Source organism: Paramisgurnus dabryanus, chromosome 7 (assembly GCF_030506205.2).
Source record: "Paramisgurnus dabryanus chromosome 7, PD_genome_1.1, whole genome shotgun sequence".
NCBI lineage: Eukaryota > Metazoa > Chordata > Actinopteri > Cypriniformes > Cobitidae > Paramisgurnus > Paramisgurnus dabryanus.
The window spans coordinates 36,294,771-36,321,321 of record NC_133343.1 but is presented as its reverse complement, the minus strand read 5'-3'; the positions used below and the strand labels follow the sequence as shown (position 1 = coordinate 36,321,321).

Sequence of the window (26,551 nt, the reverse complement as noted above, 5' to 3'; positions counted from 1 at the left end):
AGCATATTAACAGTTCCCATGAAAATGAACAGAAACATATTTTGATCAATATCTTTATTTATTACAAAACAATAGAAATGCTACTGGTAACAATATATGTTCACAGTTGCTGTTATGATATCACACTGAAATAACGTATATAAGTTAGACATAAAATGGCATATCTTAATAAATAAAAAAGGAACATATTAATCTAACAAGTCACAATGCTTGACGATTAAAAGTCGCATTATGATGAGCATTAATTTGAAGGTGGAGCTTCTCTGTGTACAGCTTTCATGGATATGAGGCCGATGTGTGTTAACGTGCCTTCGCCGATCGCCCTCTCACATCTGCAGACTTCTCAATAAGAATATAGCGATACTCAGAAATGTTTCGAACACAATTATCAATAATCAGCTAGGCATCAAGTAGTAACACTGAACGTGTAGTGCAAAATAGACAGCTGCATGTTGCTGTGTGTGTATGTGTGTGTCTGTGAGCATGTGTATTGGAGAGCAGGTGACGCTCAGCAGGATAACAAAAAGCAGCAAAAATAAATATCAAAAGAATTTATTTTTATCAGTATATAAAAGCTCTTTTTTTGTCTTTTTTTCATTTCATCAAGAGTCTGGGAATAAAGGCCTCATGGAAAGTTCAAGGAATCCGTTCTTACGTCTTCTGGGAACCTCACACCAAAGACTCCATGCTCTCAGCCTGTTTAGATTCATCCGTTACCACCATCCCAACAATTTTGTCTATGTAGTTGAAGCCAAGTCTGAAGTCTTTACTGCTGATGAGGCTGAGCATAGCCATGTAAAGGTAGTGATATTGCTCCTGAAACATTCACGAAGAGATAGAATAAATAAATTGAAGAATAAAACAAACTATAACATATTTCATGCATTTTTTTTCCATAGTTTTTGTTCATTACGGTGGGTTAATTGCTTATTTTATTGTATATTGTAATAAATGAGTTATGTTAAAGTCCACCTGTGCTTAGTGGGTAGCACTGTTGCCTTACAGCAAAAAAAACTTGCCGCTGGTTTGGGTCGGACTTGGGTCTAATTTTCCCGGATTTGTCTCGGGTCGGGTCTTTCTTTAAAAAAAAAATCGTTGGGTTCGGGTCATTTCGGGTCGGGTACATTTCTTTAGACCCGAGAAAACCTCCGTAGTAACGTAATTGGTTGACGTAATTTGTTGCAAACCACCGTTTTGAGACTGTCTTTAAAGGATTAGTCCATTTTCTTAAAAAATCCAGATAATTTACTCACCACCATGTCATCCAAAATATTGATGTCTTTCTTTGTTCAGTCAAGAAGAAATTATGTTTTTTGAGGAAAACATTCCAGTATTTTTCGCATTTTAATGGACTTTAATGGACCCCAACACTTAACAGTTTTAATGCAGTTTAAAATTGCAGTTTCAAAGGACTGTAAACGATCCGAAACGATTGTCATTTTTGGCAAGAAAAATAAAATATATGCACTTTTAAACCACAACTTCTCATCTTCCTCCAATCCTGTGACGCGCCAGCTTAACTTCACATAATACGTCATTACATCAAGAGGTCACGGATGACGTATGCAAAACTTCGCCCCAATGTTTTTAAGTGTGGAGAAAGAGGACCGTTCCGACGTTGTTGTATGTTGAATGATACTTATTAATGTCTTTGTGTCAGTTTATTGTTTAAAATGGTCCGCAAATGTGCGTTTCATATATGTAACACATGACCTTTCCGCGTCATTACGCAATCACGTAAGGTCGCGCTGGCTCATCACACAGCCGGAGGAAGACGAGAAGTTGTGGTTTAAAAGTGCATATTTTTTATTTTTCTTGCAAAAAATGACAATCGTTTTGCTAGATAAGACTCTTATGCCTCATTTGGGATCGTTTAGAGTCCTTTGAAACTGCAATTTTAAACTGCATTAAAACTGTTAAGTGTTGGGGTCCATTAAAGTCCATTAAAATGAGAAAAATCCTGGAATGTTTTATTTAAAAAACATAATTTCTTCTCGATTGAACAAAGAAAGACATCAACATTTTGGATGACATGGTGGTGAGTAAATTATCTGGATTTTTTTTTAAGAAAATGGACTAATCCTTTAAAAAAACGGCAATTGTATGGAGAAAATAATTTGCCATCGTGATAAATGATGAAACCGCATTAGATATCCCAGACCAAGACTTCACTCACAAGTTTCTCTAAATTTGATCCATATACAAGCTTTCATGAGGATGTTATGAGGTCTCATTATGTTAACTCACAATTTCAGTGAAGACACCAGGCCTCATGAGGTTAATCATCTTGGCTACTTGGTAGACATCCACGGCGCTTTCTTTCTCCAGCTGCTGGGAAAGTGTTGTCAGAGCACAGAATGTCCCGGCAGACACCGCCCCGAATCTGAAACACAGAATCAATAAGCATCACTCTTCTCCTCTGGGTAAATAAACCCAAAATGCACACCCCAATCTCATGCTATTCATTGTGTATATCACGGTCTCCATGAATTTAAGTGACACCCATAGATACTCACTCATCATGGACAATGGTAGGGCCATCTCTTGTCATGGCCTCCTCTTTGATGATGTTGATAAGCTCAAACGTGCTGCTAATGGACGCATCGGGATCTGGCCAGTTCGGACATTGGAAATGTCGGACTTCTAGCACGTAGTCATCCTGCACGGCAGATATGAACAGGCATGTACTGTAACTGATGCGATCGATGGATGTGCCTTTGAATTATTAATGTGACATTTGAGTGGTATGGTCGCAGAGCTGTTTTACTGTGTAGTGACTGAGATACCTGTGTAGCCTCTAAGATGAAATCGTGGATGATGAGTTGTTCTTCATTAGACAAACACAGTCTGTCAGTGTTGATGAGAGTGACAGTGAAGGCTACGCAGTTCATGGGCTCTTCTCTGCTGGGCCAGTACACAAATTCATCCTCAGTCTGTAAAAAAAAGGAAATCGGGGTCATCCAACACATATCATATCATATATGCCAGTGACGGCTCATGACTGCTCATCCGAGGGGCTCAAATTCAAAATAAGTGTTCGGAGTGTCGTGTGTGTCGCTTGTGTTTTCAAAATGTGTGTTTGTTGTGTCATGTGAACCATGAGTTTTGTCAAAATAAGTGCCTGCTGCACACGCATCAAAACCATTTATGATAAAAGAGACGCTCACGTTCACAAAATACATGCAAGACACTCCCTTAACAGTAAACTTTGATCACGCATGAGATAATGCGAGGATCTGGCAAACGCGAGCATCTCTTTTATCATAAACCCTTTAGACGCGTCTGCATCAGACACTTATTTTGACAAGACATGTGATGCACATTGGATCGCAATACATATATTTTGAAATTACGAACCACACACATACATGTGACAAACTTCGCATTGTGCGCCCTTGAAAAAAGAAGTCACCGGCCGCCACTGATATATACCAGGGGTTTTCAAACTTTATGATGGCAGGAAACACCCCAAAAGGCCAAATCTTTAGCGAGGGACCGCTTTCCTGAAATATTTATCCATATTTTTTATAAAGAAACATTTAAACTTTGTTACTAAATAGTAACTGTGATATTTTAAAGATAACAAATTGTTATATAAATAGGGCTGTCAAAAGATTAATCGTAATTAATCGCATACAAAATAAAAGTCTGTTTTTGCATAATTAAGTGTGTACTGATTGTAATAATTTTTTTATGTAAATATACACACATAAATGTATGTATTTATGACAATTTACATGTGTTTATATATTTATTTAGACTTTTATATATTTTATATTATATATAAATTGATAAAATTATACAAAAATTATTTTTTTCTTAAATTTCTACATGTTAGAATTTGAATACACCTTCTGGTGCTGCTTGGACATGTCATCAGTGTCATATAAATTTCTACATGTATGTGTGTATTTATATATACATAATAATTCCACACAATACACACACACAAATATTTATGCAAACTTTTATTTTGTATGTGATTAATCGCGATGAATCTTTTGACAGCCCTAATAATAAAACTTCAAATGAAACTTAACAATAAACTTTTATTAAATTTTGCTTTATTTTTTCTCACTTAAAATTTTTTGGGGAACCTTGGAACCTTCTGAACCCCAGTTTAAAAACCGCTGTCATATACCATATGTTAAAATAGACTCAATAATGATAATAAGTCCTCACCATTTTTCAGTCCTTTGTTGAAATATGTTAAGTAGATATTTAGCAAATGTCCTACCACAAATATATTTTTTTAAATGATTCTCAGATTCCTGATTTTCAAATAGTTGTATCTCGGCCAAATATTGTCTAATTCTAACAACAATCTTTCAGATAATGTATAAATTATGACTGTCAAAAGATTAATCATGATTAATCGCATACAAAATAAAAGTCTGTGTTTGCATAATATATTTTTGTGTGTATTGTTTGAAAATATCTATATATAAATACACACATACATGTAGAAATGTAAGAAAAGTGTTATTTATGTATAATTTTATTAATTTATATATATAATATGAAATGTATCTATATCTATATCTATCTATACACACGCACGCACGCACGCACGCACACACGCACACACACGTAAATGTTGTTAAATACATACATGCATGTGCGTGTATTTATATATAAAAAATAATTACACACAACACACTTAATTATGCAAAAACAGACTTTTGTTTTGTATGCGATTAATCACGATTAATCTTTTGACAGCCCTAGTATAAATCTCAATTTCAAAACATTGACCCTTATGACTGGTTTTGCAGTCCAGGGTCACATATTTCCTATTGAAACTGGAAGTTAAGGGCAGGACATCGAAAAGTCTCTTTTTTTTAAAATACCTAATACCTTTTCTTTTATTCTGCGGCCTAAAGTACATCACATCTTATTTCTTTACATGTATCAGTGTCTTCTTCTTTATGTTTTGTTAAAGGGGACAGAGAATGAAAAACCATTTTTACCTTGTCTTTGTTGAAAAATGGTAGTCTACCCGCATTTACAAACATACAAAAAGTGCTAGACATGCTAAACATCTCAGTCTCATAGAAATTCCTCTTTTAGAAATGTCAACCAGGAAACGGCCCAATCTGAAAAACTGATGGTTATGACATCACTGGCATCTCCCTGCCCCTCCACTTTAAAATAATTGGCTACATTTTTAGAGTGGCAGCAAAGTCAGCCAATCAGTAATGAGATTGCAAGTTAAGCCAGTAGGGGGAGCCAAATAGGTGCAAAACCACTTGTTTAAAATCCCCCACCCTAATAGAGCTATCTGAGAGAGGTTTTAGGAAGCTTCTAAGGGCATTACAGACCCAAACAAAAACATTTTTGTCTACATGGCACATCACAGAACAAGGATAAATACCCCGTTCAATCATTCTATGTCACCTTTAATGCAATGCAAATAAACACATGAAAGGGACGCAGGGTGGCTCTTTATTGGTACTTACAAGGCCAAGGTTATCCGGCAACATCACGATCACTTGAGCATTGTGATCCCATATCATCCTCCAGAAGTCTGTGGTTGTGTGAGGTAAAGGATGCTGGGTAATAACAAACTCATTGCTCCTGTAGTAGCCCTGTAATTGTTTATAAAACAATAATGGCACCATTAAAGTCTCTCAAATTACATTTCTGCATTGTTTAATATGCTTTACACATTTAAAGCCGAATACAATGTATAATGTCTCAGCACCACACCATAATATAAGAGGCGTTGATGTAGTCAGTTCCCTTTACTCCAGGGAGAGGAGACAGGGCCACCCGAGCTCGCTCCACTGTAAGACAAACAAAGATGACAAACATGCTCAGGATGTCTAAAAGAAAATAACAACTTTTATTCTCTTCTGCGAATCATAAGCTATACTCTTAATTGAACAACCTTTATAAAAAAAAATCATCTCTTCACCTAATGTTTTCACACATATATAATGAATGTTATATCAAAAAATTAGTAATAGTGATGTCATCCTCACTTCATTTTCACTTTCATGTCAAATAATGCACAGTACACACGCTTGAGATAAAAACTTCAATCATATTTCAAAGATATTTCATTTATAATAAATAATGGGGGTTGTTTTTTTGTGGCTCCCTTATTGAGCTCACATGAATAGTCGAATAAAAGCATTCAACAAAATGTCAAAACTGGATTTGAGGTTTTGTTCTTAAAAAATGTAGTAAGAAATATTATTTAATTTCATAATCGAATGGGTGCAAACGAATGGCTCCGTATTGTTCTTAATCTATATGAATTATTTTTAAAGTCAGTATTTCTAATGTACATGAAAATGTGTTTGCAAAAAAAAAAAAAAAAATGATATGCATATTTGTGGAATAACACTATAAATGCAAAACTACAGGTAATCCTTTTCACATTTAGTATCGCTTATGTACATCTTAGTATTAATATAAATTCATATGTACCCTATGTATTTTACAAGCTGCTGTAAAATTGCTTTGTAACAATGCAAAAATCACTGTAAAAAATATAATTAGAATTAAAATTATAATAACCACCTTATGTCATAAACAAAGTAAATTTTAAATCTAAAATGTTACCACACTTTGCAACACTGCATAAATCTCACTTGTATATTATCTGTGCCACACAAGATTGCAGCAATGTTCATATTGGCAATGAACCTTGGAGTGTTAGTATATATTGATACATATCAGTCTCCAAGGTTTAGCGACTTACTTGGCAACACCGAAGACGTGCGATTCTTCTCCTTGTTATAGTCCTTCTGGGCACTGAGACACTCAGCCAGGTGAGAATTGCATTGCGTCAACAACTACAGACACAAAACAAAAGTGTCCACAAGGTGGAGCCAGTGAGTCTAATATCTGAGAAAACGAGCGTCTTAATGCTGACAACACAGTCATCAAGTCCAAACCTTAAACTGTTTATCCATGCGTGTTTGTCCCGTGGGGCTCGGCGTGAGGATGTTGTTGACATAACTGTGGAGTTGCCAGGCGGGCACCTCGGTGTCCTTGCTAAGCAGAGCTTCCATTAATGCATCATGGATAAAGATAAACTGCTCCTGTAGGACACACATGCGCATATTTATTAAGACGCACTGTCTGTGACATTTGCTGAGTATATTTATGAATTAATAACAAAATAGGGGCATTGCAAGAGGAGGAGACTAACCCCTATAAATATTTGAATAGAATAAATGTAATGCTATATTCACATGCGGTCGTGTGCTAATACTGTATACCATGGAGTACACTAATAGTCCATTACAAAACAGCAGTGGTCACTTATTTGAATATGCATGTGTCATTACATACATTTTAGTATACACTACAGTATGTAATTTACAGTATGCAGTATGCTAATATCTATAGCGCTGATCACTAATTTGAATATGAGTATGTGACATAAATTTGAAGTATATAGTGTGCAAGTATGCAATAAGCAATATGCTATTATTCTTTTCCGAACCTTGTAAAAGTCAATAAATGAGTGTGTGCATATACATTATAGTAAATGAAGCATGTAGTAACCTCAGTCTGGACCAGGTAGTTGCGCTGGGCTCTGATGTGCTTGAGAAACCCCAGGACGTTGACAGTACTTTTGTCTTTTATCTGCTGAAGCATGCTGTCTATGACTATGTAGGTGCCTGTTCTTCCCACTCCAGCACTGCGGGGCAGAGACAAAGAGGGTTTGATGAATATTCAAGTCTGATTTTACTACAAAAAGCAGAGCTTGGCACAATTTCTACCACCGAAACCTTAGCATTAATAAAAGGTGTTATTGGAAAAGTGTACCCTAGAAACCAACATCACACTCCTTAACATAAATACAAAAGTTTGGGTAGCTAGCGGGCGGGGCAATTTCCATAGCACACTATACCTGCAGTGCACTAGGACGGGGCCGGTGCCAGCCGTCCGTGCCGCAGAAGAGCGAGAGATGAATTTGAGGACCGGTAGGGTGTACTCGGGTACGCCCATGTCTGGCCACTGAGTGTAGTGATACTGGACCACTAATCGTTCGTTCTGCTTTGTCCTCTGACCCTAAACGAAGCATAGGGAGCGTTATTATGGAAGTCAAAATGTTTATATACAAATACAAAAATTTCAAACGCACCTTTTTCGCTTTGGCGTGGCGTATGATAAAGTGGCGTAGCGTGTAGTATGCGTGCACTTTAGTGCTCTTCAGAGTCACCATTATGTGTCCGTACACCTCACTGCTTTCCGAAGGCCAGTACTGATCGCATTTCCTCTGTAAAAAAGCAACAAAATCTCAAACAGAAGCCTTTGGGTGATTAAAGACGTGCAATGCACAGGAGACAAACAAATAAAGAAGCTTGCATCCACATAAAGTCTTTAAAGGGCAGATTTTAAAGGCCTTTTTAGAGCGAGGAAACATTTAAGCATGAAAATCAAAGCAATGCATCACGCCAGGGGCACAATTTATCTGTTTACTAATAAAGTTAGTCAATGCATTTTCAGTTTTCCTGTGGCTTCACTGGTAGAGCATTGCATCAAGTGCAAAAGTTGTGGGTTCAATCCCAGGGAATACACATTAATTAATTTACTGCATACTTTCAATATACTTTATAAAACAATAAGTTCCTGTTTATAAAGACCTTACATAATGAACTGTATTGTTTTTATTACCTTAGAATGAGCCGTTTTTATCTACATACACCGTGGGTCGCCTTACATGGAAGTCGCAGCCAAGTTTAAACTAAACCGCTGAAAACACACACTGGACCTTTAACAGTGTTCACAGTCGGTCAGGGACTATTTTTTCAAGCGGAAGGAAGACTTTTTGTGATTTTACTTCAGTTTTTATAAAAACTAATAAGGTGCTAAAAGGTAGTGCTGTACCATGAAAGATACGCGGCTGAAACGGCACAAAGCCGTGACTTATTCCACGATACAGCATATCCTCTCATACCTTAATAATTGCTTAAAGTTGACATTTCACAAGACTTTAAGATGTCAAATAAATCTTTGACTTAAAAAATAAATTCAGTCTTCAACTGTCCAATTTTGGTGAGCTTGTGCAAATTGTAGCCTCTTTTTCCTATTTGTAGTGGAGATGAGTGGTAGCCGGTGGGGTCTTCTGCTGTTGTAGCCCATCCGCCTCAAGGTTGTGCGTGTTGTGGCTTCACAAATGCTTTGCTGCATACCTTGGTTGTAACGTGTGGTTATTTCAGTCAAAGTTGCTCTTCTATCAGCTTGAATCAGTTCTCCTTTGACCTCTAGCATCAACAAGGCATTTTCGCCCACAGGACTGGCACATACTGGATGTTTATCCCTTTCCACACCATTCTTTGTAAACCCTAGAAATGGTTGTGCGTGAAAATCCCAGTAACTGAGCAGAATGTGAAATACTCAGACCGGCCCGTCAGGCACCAACAACCATGCTACGCTCAAAATTTCCCATTCTGACATTCAGTTTGAGATTGTCTTGACCAGGACCACACCACTAAATGAATTGAAGCAACTGCCATGTGATTGGTTGATTAGATAATTGCATTAATGAGAAATTGAACAGGTGTTCCTAATAATCCTTTAGGTGAGTGTATAATGCAGAGTATGTAGATTAAAATGGCTCATTCTTAGATAATAAAATCAATAGAGTTCATTATGCAAGGTCTTTAAACAGCACTGATAATATAGTTATGTATATTATATTGCACTGCTGTCAAGAGATCTTTCTAAAAGTTACACATTGCACCTTTAAGTCGCTCTGGATTAAAAAGTCGCTCTTGATACCAAATGCATGTAATTCAAATGTTATCGGAAAGCCTGCCAGACATACACTACAAAAAATGACTTTCTTACTTAGTATTTTTGTCTTGTTTTCAGTATAAATATCAAAAAATTTAGCGTCAGGTCCTGATCACACTATCGGGGCTTATTTCTGTAATAACAACCTGCTGCCTATACATTATCCCTTACAGCACACACTCCTAAATGTGCACACTTGTGATTAAGGTCCCCAATTAAAAGCGAAGTTGGTATTGATTACTTACCCTGCCTTTCTCAACCAAGTTAGTTATCATGACAATCGCACTTGTGTTTTGTTCCCAAATCATTCTCCAGAAGTCATCGAATGTGGACTTCAGAGGTCCCTGAGCAGCTATATAAGCCCTGGGTCTTTTATAACCCTGAGAGGGAATATATAGTTATAAAACCGATATAAAGAAAACAAACATTCACACGCCATCAATAAAATATACTGTACTTACATCCACATAGTTGGCATTGATGTAGTCGCTGTGCTTGGAGTCTTTCCCAGGCATCTGCTGCAACTTTACTCTGCTGTGATCAACTGAGAATTAAAGCACAATAAATGATGTACCATAGATATATGATCTAGTAAGAAATGCTCAAAGTGCATGTAAGATTGACAGATGGATACCATTAGCTTTTATATCTTGCATGCTCAGCTGGTTTGCAAACAGGGTGAAAATCACAGATGAATATATAGTATAAACAATTATACAGTTCCTGTGCTTGAATCTGATTGGACAAGAGCGATCACTGGGATGCTTTATTGTTTTAAAATTGTCATATCCTAACATACCATACATCAATGGAAAACTTATTTTCAGGTGATGTACAAATTTCAATAAAAAAAATTGACCCCCATGACTGGTTTTGTGGTCCAGGGTCACAAATTAGCCTATAGTATATACTGTTAAAGGCGGGGTGCATGATCTCTGAAAGCCAATGTTGACATTTGAAATCACCTAAACAATCACGCCCCTACCCCAATAGAATCTGGACCTTTTTTTGATAGACCCGCCCCACACATACGCAACCCAGGCAAGGATGTCGGTTAGTAGACACGCCCCTTACTGCTGATTGGCTACAAGTGTTTAAAAAAAAATCATGCACCCCTTTAACTACAGTAAAAATGTTTAATTTTTAAACGTTTTGGATAACTTACAGGCGACAATGTTGATGTATCTGTTTTTGTGCTTGTTGTCTGGATGATTTGAATGTTCTGCTGTAATCTTCATGTCAGATGTGCAATGCTGAACCTCCTGCAAAGAAGGTAAGACTTTAAATGGAACCAAAAGTGGTACAGAGTACATTTACAAAAATCTCCACAGGCTTATTGGAGTTATGTACCTCTGCCTACATTACTGCATAACCTGAAATACATTTTTCTTGGTACATATCGCTGCAAGTTTCGGCTGGAGTGTCCACTAGAGGCACTGTTTTTACAGGAAGCATAGTGGCGACTTACAAAAGGTACAGTAATGAATGATCAAAACTACAGATGCACCGATATAAAAAAAATTCCACCGATTATCTGCCGATACCAATAGTTTGGTGGTTATTTTAAATTAACTAAATTCTGAAGATGAAAATTTCTGAATGTTATTCATTCATATAATAACCATTAATATTGAACATTAAACTAGTGATGTTTCTTTACATTTTCTATACACAGAGCTCAAATTCATTGCATTTTCCTGTTCTCTTTTGATTGACAGGATATATTGGCATGACTGTCAGCTGTTTTTTTTTTTTTTGAAAAATTGCTTTTATCTTCCGACACCAATTATTGGCCGATATATCGGTGCATATTTATTTAAAACACGCCTGTTTGTTTTAGTTTGCCCTGTTGTACTTAAATTAAGCTGTAAGGATAACGCTCAGAGTGTCTTAAGTACTGGGTATAAATTTTTCCGCGTCCGTCTCACAAATGTGCACATGCGTCCGCAGCTTTCAAAGTATACTCGACTGCAGATACGCACTGACAGTTCGACACATACTATTTCTTTTTCACATGATTACTCTACCAGGACATCAGGACATCACTGATCCACGTTATTAACAAGACATTCAAAAATTCAGGATAGATGAAGAAAAGTAGTGGATCCACTATTGCAAACAAAGTTTAGAAAAAACAAGAAAACAAAAAGCAGGAATCAAACATTATGGTGATGGAAATGCTCCTTACCTTTCTGTTCTTGGAAGAAAGTAAAAAAATTAAGAAGAAAAGATGATTGTGTGCAAACACTTTTATATTGCAGTCTTAAAACTTGGGCTGCACGCGGATGGGGTGTGCGAACGTCTGCGAACCCTCCTGATGATAAAAATTACGTCATGCGGACGGCACTCATATCTGGATGATCATTAGGCATGCCGTGCTTTGAAAGCATATGACTATGCGGCACAAATCAACTTTACAAAGACGAGCAGGTTTTATTTTGTGTATGCATTGCAACTTTTAAAAATCCTGCACCAAACGGACAAAAACCGAATGCCTCTAGTGGACATTTCATCGAAAGATTTAGCAATATGTATACCTGGAGCAACGTATTTTAGGTTATGCAGAAATGTAGGCAGAGGTACAAAAAAATGACAAAAATACGTAACTGTATGAAATAATGTAGCTAAATGCAATACAAAAAATAGTACTGCTTTTAAAAATGTTTTAAAATACACTTGGGCTGAATAATGAAGAAAAAGAGCCGAGAATAGATGGGAACTCCTGTTACAAATCCTATGTAATTGTTGGTTACTTTGAGGATGCGTACATATAACCTAGGTTTATTATTTTATTATTATTACAGTAACATACTTTCCATAGTTACATTTCACTTTAAGTTTAATGTTATTCAAAAATGTGAAAAATATAAACAAAGACAGAATAAATGACCCTAAGCTTTTGAACGGTAGTATATTTTTTCTTGAATCTGTTATATAATAACCTGATGTACGCTGTAAGCAAGCTAATATTTTATTTTGACAGCCTTTGTGTTCTGTTTTGTTGAATTTGATTTGAACTGTAGCTGATCATATTATTGATCAATTATTTAAGACTGAATTACAAAATAATTCATTATTCATTACAGTACTCGTTCACAATTTAATGAGAATGTACAGAAATAGCTTCATTTGTCCATATCATTTAATTATTGTCACATCAATGCAATTTCTAATGCATTTCAAACAGAAACATAATAATGAACCCCCAGCGTGCAGTAATGAAGCAGACATTAATCTATCACGCAAATCATTTTGGTTTCTCTATACTGGTAAAACAAATCTTACCTACTGCATCTACCTACTCGTAATTGTCCTAGTTTAACATAAATCTTACTTTCCTTACTCACTTTAACCCTGGCCATATTGGATTCTGATCATGTAAATGTTTGCTGTGGGCCTAAAATGGGCTCAAGCAATCCTGCATTCCTGCACAGATTCCTCCAGCTAGAGGAATGATTTTAATGAGGCTCTCCTCTTTAATTAGTCCTTCTCCCATAGCCATCTGTGCCTCGGTGCTATTGGGAACACCGGTACATGTACAGAGAGCACACACACATTAAGACCTACTATAAAGACCATACTCACATCAAACTCCTGAGAAAAGCCGTGTTGGTTGTTGGCATACAGCTCCATGATATGTTTTATGAACTGCCTGACTGGAAGAGCCTCGAGGTCATCTAAAATGCATAAAAAACACACACACATCATCTTAAATAAATCTGCTTAGTTAACCCAATTAATTACATTCATATGGTATTTTCTATAAAAAAAATATACTAAATAAAGTAGAAAATATAACCATTCTGTAAAAATATAACCTTGATATCTTCAATATTGACTGAGATTGGTTCCAAAGGCAAAATAGTGTGCGCCACAATCTTTATTTTTCTGCTCTGACCTTCTGAGTGATGATATCTGGGCACATCTGTGTCATCTAAAGCTAATCGGTTGTATATTGGAGAAAAAAGCTGGTGTGATGGTCTATTGTCACGCAGAATGGCCGTAAAAAGAAATGGCTCATTACTGCCCAGGGAACCACACAGCTGGGACCACATTTTAAAAAGCCCAGAATCCTCCGGGGCATTTACTGCTTTGACATGGCGATGGATGATCAAACACATCAATCCAACCCCCAGTCTGTATTCAATGTCTACAGTCTTATTAATCCTGGGACACCATGCACACATTGACTTCTTTCTCAATTTTACAGGGATTGTTGATGAGCTTTCTATTATGGCGCAGACATTAAACTATCAGCTCGGATGGAGCTCTCGTAAACATTAACGGTGGGTTTTACTTTCTTTGGCGTACGGCTATATAGACCTGTCAGTCAAGAGTCTGGGCTGCGTCACATAGGGGTGATTCTCGGTTCTTTGACATGGAAATGTTTATAATTTTAAAAAATCAAAAAAAATAAAAAGCTTCAGTGCATGTTATACTATAAACATTTACAGTTAAGAAACATGTGGTATTTGGTGATCATTGGTAAATGTAGAGACAATAATAAGGAATATAAATGTGTCCAAGACCAATTTTCTCATCCTCCGCAACAATTTTCAAACATTGTTTAAGCCCTCAAGGAACTAACATTTTAAAAAAATAGTTGAAAGGGACATAATTGACTGTGACACTCAAGATGGCTACCAGGTAAGCAGTTCTTATTTTTTTCTCTCCAGGTAAAAGTTGAAATTTTGTTTGTCTTAGTACCTAGACAACTTTTTGGTTGACATTACCAAAACATGAGTTTGTTAATGTATATATTTAATGTAATATCATGTTGCAGTAATGATCATTTTTGATAATGATAATCTAAAAAATGTAAATAATTCTATAGGAAATATTTTTTAAATCCTCTAAAAATAATGGTTATAGTAAGTTAGACTTTAATCTTATATGTGCAAAAAATTGTCTTCAAGAGCTTTTTAAAAATTATAATGATGGACACCTTCTAAATCTGGATTTCGTGAGAATCACCCATAGGGAAAAGAATGAAGGACAGAGTGAAGTAACCAATCAGAGAGAATGGCAGAAGACTGCCAACACCAAATCACACGCTGCCCAAATTGAGGAATCATTCTAATCAGATTGACGAACAATGGCACGCGAAATGTTTCATACATATGGGGCAGTCGTAGCTTATTTGGGACTTGCCGGTTTCAGTGTCATTTGAGCCGCCAGGTTGCGACTGAGGTGCCTTTGAGCAAGGCATCTTAACTCTTTCACCGCCAGCGTTTTTTTAAAAAGTTGCCAGCCAGCGCCAGCGTGTTTCATGATTTTCACCAAAGTTTAATGCCTTCCAGAAAATGTTCTTCTTTAAATATATAAACATACAATATACCAAATGAAATAACAGACCCTCTGCTTTCAAGCAAAAAAAAAAAAAAAACGTTTCATCCTACCTTCAGTGGTTCTTTTGTAATCAGCTTTTGAATATGGGTAGGTTTCTGCAAAAACACCACATTTTGAGCAAAAAGCAGAGATAATTCCATTTTTGTGACGGACTTTTCATAGAGATCCCATTCAGAGCGATAATTTAAAACAGACACGGACATGCAGCCGATTGCCATAGGGCAATACTTCCGGGTTTAAAAAGTTGCGGAAGGGCTCCACCTGGTGGATAATAGCGGTATTGCAGAAAGACGAAAAATCTCGTCATTGGCGGGAAGCATTTTCTCTTAATTGACGAGATATCTCGTCAATGGTGGTGAAAGAGTTAAGCCCAATTCCTCCCCGGGCACTGTTGGGATAGCTGCACACTGCTCTGGATGTGTGTGTACGTTTATGACTTGCAGTGCGTGTGTTCACTACTCACTGGGATGGGTTAAATGCAGAGGTAACTGTTCGAGTATGTGACCTCGAAATGTGACAGTCATCACTGTCAAGAACCCTTTGAGGCACTTCATTTTCAAGAGGATATACAAAGTACTTTGGAATTGGCTCGCCCATTACTGTACTTCAGCTAGTATGATGGTGTCAACAACGGCAAATGGGCTTGAATACTAGTAACTGACATTAACTCTTTTAAAAAAAAAAAGTTGCCAGCCTTTTTTGAAACAAATTGCATCACACACACAAAAGCAGCATCATGTCGATAAGTTCTGCAATCACATTTTTATATCATGATGCTTGTGTTTCGACTAACCTGCTGGAGAGAGGACGGGAAAACTATCATTGCGGATCACTCTTGGAGAGCTCCTGTCTTCAACGTAAAAATGTGCAGTCTGGAAAAACCTCCTAAGAGCAAAAAAAAGGTAGGTTAGTTGGATGAAGAAAGTCATTGAAAAGTGCACTGACAACCTTTTGGTTGAGGTGCTTGCACGGTTTAGGGAAGCAGATGCTTTTAGGGAGCTCATGTCTATTTCTGTGAAGCCTGGCTGCTATGGTTGCTGAAAGTTGCTGCTGTGTATTCTCTGAACAATTTACAAAACACTTTGAAAGTCAAGCAGTCTGCTCCTGTTTGTATAGAGCTGTAGAGATGGGCTTTGTACTGTTTCCCATTCAATCCAATCTCAGCTTTTAGAGCAAAAGTATTAAAATGTGACAAAAAGTCACGTCTGGATGAATAAATGATTTGGAATCACTTAAAGCAAGTACAATGGCGTGTTTTTAATAACCAAAGCTGATATACAAATACACATATTTACAATATAATATCATATTAAAGTATTTTAGATTAAAATCTGTGAAAAATGTGGATTATCTATTTATGAAGCTGATGTCAGATTATAAAGATTATTAAGATTCAACTACATGTTGTTCAATAAAATGAGCTTGTTCAATATGTCACTAATTTAAAAAGTACTTTATTTAAAAAATAATCCAATGTAAAAAATAATAGGGCATTAATGCTATTCATTATCTTAAAATAAAGTTAGGCCGGGCCATCAAAACACACAAAAAAATATTGTATTGAAACATTGTTATAATATACCTGCATTTGGGATCGCCATTTGGACTCCTTAAAATATACTTAAACAAAACCTACTGTATATATATACCCAAACTTGCAAATGTTTTTTGCAGCTGTAGACTCCAAACTATGAATTAATTGATATTAAAAATGAAATTCTCAGGACAATAATGCTATTCAGTATCCCAAAATAAAGGTAGGACGACCCATCAAAATGTGCAAAAAAAATCTTGGATTGAAACATTGTTATAATAGACGTGCATTAGCCCATAGACATTTGGGATCTCCATTTGGACTCCTTAAAATATACTTAAATAACAAACCTATATAAATTACCCAAACTTGCAAATGTTTTTTGCAGCTGTAGTCTCCAAACTATGAATTAATTGATATTAAAAATGTATATTTATCTTCAAAATGCACAAAAATCTTGCATTTAAACACTGTTATAAAAGACGTGCATTAGCCCATAGACATTTGGGATTTCCATTTGGACTCCTTAAAATATACCTAAACAAAACCTATACTTTATATATAAATTACCCAAACTTGCAAATGTTTTTTGCAGCTGTAGCATCCAAACTATGAATTAATTGATATTAAAAATTAAATTCTCAGGAGATTAATGCTATTTAGTATCCCAAAATAAAGTTAGGCCGACCCATCAAAATGCACAAAAAAATATTGGATTGAAACATTGTTATAATAGACTTGCATTAGCCCATAGACATTTGAGATCTCCATTTGGACTCCTTATAATATACTTAAACAACACCTATACTGTATATATATTTTACCCAAACTTGCAAATGTTTTTTGCAGCTGTAGTCTCCAAACTATGAATTAATTGATATTAAAAATGTATATTTATCTTCAAAATGCACAAAAATCTTGCATTTAAACATTGTTATAATAGACGTGCATTAGCCCATAGACATTTGGGATTTTCATTTGGACTCCTTAAAATATACTTAAATAACAAACCTATACTGTATAAATTACCCAAACTTGCAAATGTTTTTTGCAGCTGTAGACTCCAAACTATGAATTAATTGGACATTAATGCTATTTAGTATCCCAAAATAAAGTTAGGCCGACCCATCAAAATGCACAAAAAAAATCTTGCATTGAAACATTGTTATAATAGATGTGCATTAGCCCATAGACATTTGGGTTCTCCATTAGGGTTCCTTAAAATATACATAAACAACAAACATGTACTGCATATATAAATTACCCAAACTTGCAAATGTTTTTTGCAGTTGTAGTCTCCAAACTATGAAATTAATTGATGTTAAAAATGTATATTTATCTTCAAAATGCACAAAAAAATCTTGCATTTAAACATTGTTATAATAGACGTGCACTAGCCCATAGACATAGATTGGGATCTCCAATTGGACCCTTAAAATATACTTAAACAAAACCTATACTTTATATATAAATTACCCAAACTTGCAAATGTAGCTGTAGCCTCCAAACTATGAATTAATTGATATAAAAAATTCTCAGGACATTAATGCTATTCAGTATCCCAAAATAAAGGTAGGACGACCCATCAAAGTGCACAAAAAAATCTTCCATTGAAACACTGTTATAAAATACAGGACATGCATTAGCCCATAGACATTTGGGTTCTCCATCTGGGTTCCTTAAAAAATACATAAACAACAAACATGTACTGTATATAAAAATAACCTAAACTTGCAAATGTCTTTTGCAGCTCCAAACAAGTTAATTTCCTACATAAATATTCTCAAAAACAAAGTCTCTAATAAAGTCTCACTTTCACTTAAATCTTTTCAAAAGATCCCCTACCTGTACTTAATGCAGAGCAATGAGCAGATGTTATTCATTCTTGGGATGCGAGATACAAAGAGGCAAATGCAGGTTGAGCCCCAATGAGACTTGAATTGAGGGCGGGGGATGCCTAGGAAAATGGGTGGGGAGGAACCCTGCATCAATGACCTTTAAATGATTGGGGATCTTTCGTTTGAAGGCACAAGACTAATGGTGTAAGGGCTTTCGGTTATGTTTTGGACCCTGCGGCCTGATCCTTAAGCAAAGCAGGAAAAGATAAATATAACCTCTTATCATTCCCCATCTGTGTCTCTTTCTGTGCGACTCTGAAACTGTTCTAACTCCTAGGCGATCTCATGCTTATATACAGAAATGTGGAAATGAGTGCTGCATCTTTGCTCTTTAATGGGCATCTGTGAGTTCGAGCAGGCTCTGAGCTATCCAGATGGAGCCCTGCCTACATAAACCTCTCATTAGCCTATCGCCTTGGCAACATCATAACTTCATTTCAGCAAATAATAGCATACTTAAACAAGCTCGAATTCCAAGAAAACGAAGAAACTTTGTAAAGATATTTTTATTCACACATAAGAAAGTTACACAGCGGTGGTGCACCTGCAATCATAAAACGGGTGATAATATCTCCTTGGTTCCTCTCCTAAGATAATAAGAGGCCGGATTTAATTTTGCATTTAAAGTGCTTAACAAATGTATTACACCAGCACCCAATATAAGGTTCATGCCTCAGCTGCCCTAAACTAACAGTATTGTTGATTTAATGGTTAATCCAGCAGTATGTGTAGCTATTTAATCACAGTAGTATTTCTAATGCTAAAATCTAAATATTGTTGTATCCATGATTTTTCGAATTTAGAAAAGCAAAAAAAATAGTTAAGCTCTAAATAATTTTGTATTCAGATGCTCATTTACAATTGCAGTCCTCCTTAAAGGTTCTATGTGTAGATTTTAGTGGTGAGATTGTGAATTGCAACCAACGGCTCAGTCCACCGCTCAACCCTCCCTTTCGAAACGCGTAGAAAACCTACGGTAGCCGCCATAGGACAAACATATCTAAATATTGTTTTATCCATGACTTTTTAAATTTAGAAAAGCAAAAAAAATAGTAAAGCTCTTCATAATTTTGTATTCAGATGGTAAATGGACTGCATTTATATAGCGCTTTTAACAGACCTATGGCCATCCAAAGCGCATTACAAGTTGCCTCACATTCACCCATTCACTCACACATTCATACACCGACGGCGGTGTCAGCCATGCCAGCCTCGACACTTGGTCAGGTGGAGCCGGGGAATGATCCACCAACCTTCCGGTTTGCAGACAACCTACATGAACCACATCCACTCATTTACAGTTGCAGTCCTCCTTAAAGGTGCTGTGTGTAGATTTTAGTGGTGAGATTGTGAATTGCAACCAACGACTCAGTCCACCGCTCAACCCTCCCTTTCGAAACGCGTAGAGAAGCGACGGTAGCTGCCATAAGACAAACATGTTGTCGTCTGTATAGGGTTGAAACATGCTCTGTAGAGCAGTTAATCTGTTTAGGGTCACTGTAGGAACATGACGGCGACTTCCATGTAAGGGGACCAGCGGTGTATGTAGATAAAAACGGCTCTAAGATAATAAAAACATAACAGTTCATTATGTAAGGTCTTTACACACCACTGAAAATATAGATATCTATATTATATTGCATTTCTGACAAGAGATCATTCTACAAGTTACACAGTGCACCTTTAACTCTTTCACCGCCAGCGTTTTAAAAAAAAGTTGCCAGCCAGCGCCAGCGTTTTTCATGATTTTCACCAAAGTTTAATGCCTTCCAGAAAATGTTCTTCTTTAAATATATAAACATACAATATACCAAATGAAAGAACAGACCCTCTGCTTTCAAACAAAAAAAACCGTTTCATCCTACCTTTAGTGGTTCTTTTGCAATCAGCTTTTGAATATGGGTAGGTTTCTGCAAAAACACCATATTTTGAGCAAAAGCAGAGATAATTACATTTTTATGACGGACTTTTCATAGAGATCCAATTCAGAGCGATCTTTAAAACAGACACGGACATGCAGCAGCTTGCCATAGGGCAATACTTCCGGGTTTAAAAAGTTGCGGAATGGATAATAGCGGTATTGCGGAAAGACGGAAAATCTCGTCATTGGCGGGGAAGCGTTTTCTCTTAATTGACGAGATATCTCGTCAATGGCGGGGAAAGAGTTAATAGTAAAATAAGTATTAATAGTTGAATACTATGCTTAAGAAAAAGATGAATGTGCCGACTCAAATTTGGGTAAAAGAATCTCATTAAGGGTAATTTTTTTTTAAATTGAGATTCATGCACCATTTGAAAGCTGAATAAGCAGGCTATTCATTGATGTATTGTGTTGTTAGGGTAGGGCAATATTTGGCAAAGATACTACTATTTGAAAATCTGGAATCTAAGGGTGCAAAAATTTTAAATATTGAGAAAATCACCTTTAAAGGTGTCCAAATGAAAACATTTTTTATGTATTTACGGTAAAACATTTACAAAATACCTTAATAATCTTTACTTAATATCCTAATGATTTTAGCATAAAAAAATCTATAATTTTGACCCATACAATGTATTGTTGGCTATTGCTACAAATATACCTGTGCTACATATGACTGGTTTTATGGTTCAGGATTACTAATGTCAAAACTCTCTGAAAAGGAAAGAGTCTGTAGTAAAGTATTTCACGATGGTGCGTGGTCTTTGAGACAAATAGACATGTAGTTTATTAAATTTGTTATGCACTGTAAATTTAAATATATATTTCTACTAATAGGTGGGCATTTGCTTTTGGTATTCATAAAATGCACTTTGGAAAAGGTGTCTTTTAAATGCATGTTCATTTGCAACCGAACTACAATATGAATATTGCTTATACTTAGAGCTGATTAAGGATTTGTTCAATCCCCAAACCAAAGTATTAAGCTTAAATCAGGACCGTGATATATACATGCATATTACCGCAGTTTGTTGAAGAGAGGTGTGATGAGAAGTGATTGAACGTACAATTTTCATCCGGCAGATGATTTAATAGGTAATTTTTTCTAAAATATCTGAAGGCTCATTTGATTCGGCCCATCATTTTGATTTGGACAATGATGCAGATCACCATGGCAACCACACAAACATACGATAGTAACCACCTATAACATCATAGCATCCTGGGTTCCTTTTTAACAGACAAGCACTATTTGCCCCAATAAATGTATATTATAGTTGGATTTATATGTCAAATATATGCATTCTGTACTCTATATATATATATGTGACCAGTCACGGAAAGTAGTGACACAAGTCTGGGGCATTTTGAGTCATTCACAGATTCTGAAAGTGCAGTTTCTAAGCTTTCCAACGATGTGTAACACATGGAAATCTGATAAGATTTGGAGAAGTTGTGGCCATTTGAATATAACACATTCAAGAAAGAGAATGCCGAGAAATTTGAGAAAGAAAAAAGATAACACTTTCCCTTTTCCCTGGCTGGAGAGACAATAGGGCTCAATTACATCTCATTTAGCTAAGCCATACCCCCTGTAAAGCCATTTTGAGTTACAGATGTTCTAGTATCATATTTAGTATTTTATGACAGAAGTACGGATGAAAAATAAACAGAACTTTTTACCTTTGTGTTGATCACAAGTCAAATCCAGTCTGTTTCAAATGTGTGAATAATCCAATGACCATTTTTGTCCACAGATGCGTATAATCCGTGAAATATAGATATATAGTCTATTGTTTACATTGGATTTCCCATGAACGTCTAGTAATAGAATATAATATACAATCTGAGGACTATTTACATCGTAACATGTAAGGGTATATCAGATTACACTCCGGTATTTACGTTCCGTTAAACACATGAAGCCGCCTTCAAAGTTTGTATTTAAAATAGGGAGGTAGTATGATAGATAATCCAAACAGCGCCGTCGAAAACGTGACGTCCTTTAGAGAGGTTACCAATCGCTCGCTCGTTCCTCCATCAACCAATGACTTCATGGAAAATATTGATAGACAAAACATGTAGCCAATTATATAAAGAATTCAACGATCTCTGTGTAACTTATATGTGTTTGACTTCATGCTGCGCTGCAAGAATTGACAAAGAGATGACGACAAAGTACAGCGAGAGCGAGTCGAAATTTAACTACTCCGTAAGATTTCTTGAAGAGCTCTCGCGGTACTTTGACATCATCCGACTGCGCCACCCCATAAAGTCAGTGACGCGGCGTACCATGCGGCTGACTGTTATTTGTTCCGCCCCAGCTTCTTTTTTTTTTTGTGCGACCGAGCTTCGTTTACAGTCTGTGGAGACGCACGCTATAAGTTTGAAAAAAAAAACTAAGCAAACATGTCTGAGGAACAGGGCAGCCGCGTCATTACAGTCACGTGACTTCACGCTCGAGCCGGAAGAGAAGACAATGCTGAATAAGGTCGTAATTCTTGTTATTTTTGGACCAAACTGTATTTTCGATGCTTCAACACATTCTTACTGACCCACTGATGTCACATGGACTACTTTGATGATGTTTTTATTACCTTTCTGGACATGGAAACCGTACATAAATTTTCAATGAAGGAACAGAAAGCTCTCGGACTAAATTTAACGTTAAAACATCTTAAACTGTTTTCCGAAGATGAATGGAGGTCTTCTGAGTTTAGAACGACATAAGGGTAAGTCGTTAATTACATTATTTTCAGTTTTTGGCAAACTATCCTTATTTAGTAGTCACGTTGTTCCCTTTGGGGGCAGAGGCGAAAACACAAGCTTATACAGTATGTAAATATACACACAGACAATGACGCCCCCCGCTACACGCTAGAATCTCCAGAAAAACAAGCAGATTTCAACCGCAAAATGTACGCTTTTAAATATACAAAAACTGCTATCTCAAACATGGAGAGGCTTCTTCGTGATCTCAACTAACAGATTAATAACAAATTTTGAAAAAAAACGTTGTTTCTCATTTTCTCGAAACTTGTGCTGCCGACTTGTGTCACTGGTTTCCGTGACGGGTCACATATATGTAAGCTATGAGTTCAGCAGATATGCCTGCAAATTGCATATAAGGTTGGAGCCATGGCTATATACACTGTCAGAAAAGATGGTCATAAAATGGTCACCAGCTGTCCAAATATGACCCATTTAGGTACAGATATGTAAACATTTGGTACCAATGTATACCTTTGAGGTACTAATATGCAATCTTTAGTACAAATATGTACTTCCAATATGAACTCTATAGATGCAAAATTTTAATTTTCGAAAGGGTACACCCCTGTGGCAGCTAGGGACCATTTTTCTGACAGTGTAGTCAGTGCATATGTATAGTGCCGCAGTAACCTGAGTTCAAGTCCTATCTCATGATCTTTTCCCGATCCTACCCTCTCTTTTCTCCCCTATCGCTTTGTGTCCTTAAAAAATAATAAAGGCAAAACACACAACTTAAAAAATGCATGTAAATATCACTATATAAACAACTAGCTCAATGTGGTAAACATTAAATTGAACACTATGATTATCTTTTAATATGCTTTACAAATGCAATCTTACATTCAGTGTTTTGCGTTCACATTTTAATGATATGCTTAGACCAGACAGTTTCACAGATTGGAGCGCAGCTGGGTCCCTCCGCACAAAACTCACGGCCCCTGGGGTGCCCGAAACCTCTTAGCTCGTAAACAAACACAAGACAGAACAGGAGGATGGTGGTATTTGGCAGGAAGCTCATTGCAAAGATTTTGATCGGTTACCGCAGGGTTAAGACAGGTCTGCGAGCGGGTGGGCAGATGGGGCTCGCATTCTCCAGAGAGAGCTGAACGAGGTTGATAAAGGCCAGAAAGAGAGAGGTATCGCTTCAGTAGAAAGAGAGAAAGACCTAGAAAAAGCTAGATGGGGTCATTTCCAAACAGACATGACCACAACAACACATTTTGTTGTTGCTTCTGCTTTGGTTGCATTATGCTGGGTAGCTCTGAATGAAAATTTTGTTTGACCAAAATATAGTCATTCTGCAGCACTATGTATATTTGTCATATAAAAAGCGTGATTGTGGGATGAATAGGTGTGCTGGTCAACAAGTGGTTTTCTAACAGCGTCTTACCTCCAGTAAACCAGGACAGCTAACATCATGATCAGGCAGAGGAGAGTAAGGGCCGAGACCACCATCAGGGGAATGATCCACTCCATTCTGCCGGATGAGGACAATGGGTCTCGGGTGACAGTGGATATGCTGTTCCTCTCTGAATGGAGGTTATTGGAGAGACAAGAAGAGTACAAACAGTTTAAAACCATTCGGTAATATAGGAAATTGTGCAATATAAATACATTATTAGATCATAGCTGATCTTTGTAGTGGAAAAAAGGTTTTAATGGCATTGATGGTACCCTTTCATTTAAAGGGACACACCACTTTTTTTTGAAAATATGCTAATTTTCCAGCTCCCCAGAGTTTTCTGATTTTTACCTTTTTGGAATCCATTCAGCTGATCTCCGGGTCTGGCAGTACCACTTTTAGCATAGCTTAGCATAATCCATTGAACCTGATTAGACCATTAGCATCGTGCTAAAAAATAATCAAAGAGTTTCGATATTTTTCCTATTTAAAACTTGACTCTTCTGTAGTTATATTGTGTACTAAGACTGACAGAAAATTAAAAGTAGCGATTTTCTAGGCCGATATGTCTAGGAACTATACTCTCATTCTGGCGTAATAATCAAGGACTTTGCTGCCGTAACATGGCTAAAGCAGGCGTAGTGATGTTACGCACTGCCCAAAAATAGTCCCCTGCTATTCAAAGTTATCAAATTTTCCCTAATTTTCTGTCGGTCTTAGTATGCGATTTAACTACAGAAGAGTCAAGTTTTAAATAGGAAAAATATTGAAACTCTGGTCATTTTTGAGCATGATGCTAATGTTCTAATCAGAATCAATGGATTGTGCTTAGCTATGCTAAAAGTGGTACTACCAGACCCAGAGATCAGCTGAATGGTTTTCAAAACGGTAAAAATCAAATGTTTAACTCTAGAGAGTGTCCCTTTAAGGCTTACACTTGCATTCTTGAAATTAGTTTTTCTCATCTTTTGTCATCTAATCTTTTTAATGGTATAGTTTATCTGTCCCTATCTTGCTGCAATTCCTCAACGTTCCTCTTGGGAAATTATCTTTTTGTTTGCATAAGGCTTTTCACATCGAGTCCTTTGGACTGTGGAGGTCATTTGCAGCTCACCTACCGGTGTGAATATAATACGGCCAGAGAGCTTTCTCCTCATCGGTTAGTTTAGTGGTCTCGGTCGAGCCAGCGGGAAGTTGCATGTCTGCGGTGTCATTATCTCCAAGCCATGTAGGTTTGGATGAATCCTCCCCAGAGGGCCTTTCCGTGGCCCTAGATACCTCCTCATCCACTATCCCATGGGCCACTGTGGAGTTTTCATGGTTATCATCAGCCCTCTCTCGACTCCTCTCCCTATATTCTGATGTTGGGACAGTGGTCGTTGAATTTTGAGGAAAACTCTTCTGTTGCTTCCCGTCCTTTGTGTCTTTTTCTTTTTTCTTCCTCTCTTCTTCTTCACCGTGTTCCTCTTCATCGTCTTCATCCTCTTCTTTTTCACCCCCCTCTTCGTCTCGATTATTCGCCTCTGACGTGTCTTCAGAGGGGTGGATGCTGTTATCTGGAGGGCTGGGTTTGGTGGAAGGAGTGGATGGGTGTTGGGTGGGTGTGGGGCCTGAGTTTGTGGAATGAGTGGGCCATAGAGATCCTGGGAGTGAGGAAATAATGCTGCCACTGAAGCCCAGTCCTGCTAACAGAGTGCTGGTCACTACGGACGCCACGGTGGCCTGCCCGCCGCTGGATGGTGGTCCCATTCCCGTTGCCATGGAGACGAAAGAAAAGGGAAGCCCGGCGGAGGTCCAGGTCGACGAGCCTGAGCTTATAGGTGCCATGTCAGCAGACGATGCTGGGGAAACTGTAGGCTAGAACACACAGAAGACATTTACATTTAGGTGATGCTTTTATTTAAAGCGACTTAGGG

The 26,551-nt window shown here is 37.0% G+C and overlaps 1 protein-coding gene across 1 annotated transcript in view; it reads right to left on the bottom strand.

Moving 5' to 3' along the window:
- Positions 1 to 39: 39 nt before the first annotated feature.
- Positions 40 to 26,551, bottom strand: part of ca16b (carbonic anhydrase XVI b) — a 117,038-nt gene continuing 90,526 nt past the window's right edge. The window contains exons 12-29 of the mRNA XM_065279752.2: positions 25,754 to 26,492; positions 24,624 to 24,762; positions 15,902 to 15,993; positions 13,345 to 13,436; positions 10,925 to 11,021; positions 10,221 to 10,303; positions 10,005 to 10,139; positions 8,105 to 8,239; positions 7,871 to 8,031; positions 7,522 to 7,657; positions 6,906 to 7,052; positions 6,710 to 6,803; positions 5,710 to 5,786; positions 5,460 to 5,588; positions 2,787 to 2,933; positions 2,517 to 2,659; positions 2,248 to 2,383; positions 40 to 816 (exon numbers count right to left, since the gene is read on the bottom strand). Of these exons, the coding sequence (XP_065135824.1) occupies positions 670 to 816; positions 2,248 to 2,383; positions 2,517 to 2,659; positions 2,787 to 2,933; positions 5,460 to 5,588; positions 5,710 to 5,786; positions 6,710 to 6,803; positions 6,906 to 7,052; positions 7,522 to 7,657; positions 7,871 to 8,031; positions 8,105 to 8,239; positions 10,005 to 10,139; positions 10,221 to 10,303; positions 10,925 to 11,021; positions 13,345 to 13,436; positions 15,902 to 15,993; positions 24,624 to 24,762; positions 25,754 to 26,492 (2,829 nt within the window). The 3' untranslated portion in view covers positions 40 to 669. The remainder of the gene's footprint in view (positions 817 to 2,247; positions 2,384 to 2,516; positions 2,660 to 2,786; positions 2,934 to 5,459; positions 5,589 to 5,709; positions 5,787 to 6,709; positions 6,804 to 6,905; positions 7,053 to 7,521; positions 7,658 to 7,870; positions 8,032 to 8,104; positions 8,240 to 10,004; positions 10,140 to 10,220; positions 10,304 to 10,924; positions 11,022 to 13,344; positions 13,437 to 15,901; positions 15,994 to 24,623; positions 24,763 to 25,753; positions 26,493 to 26,551) is intronic.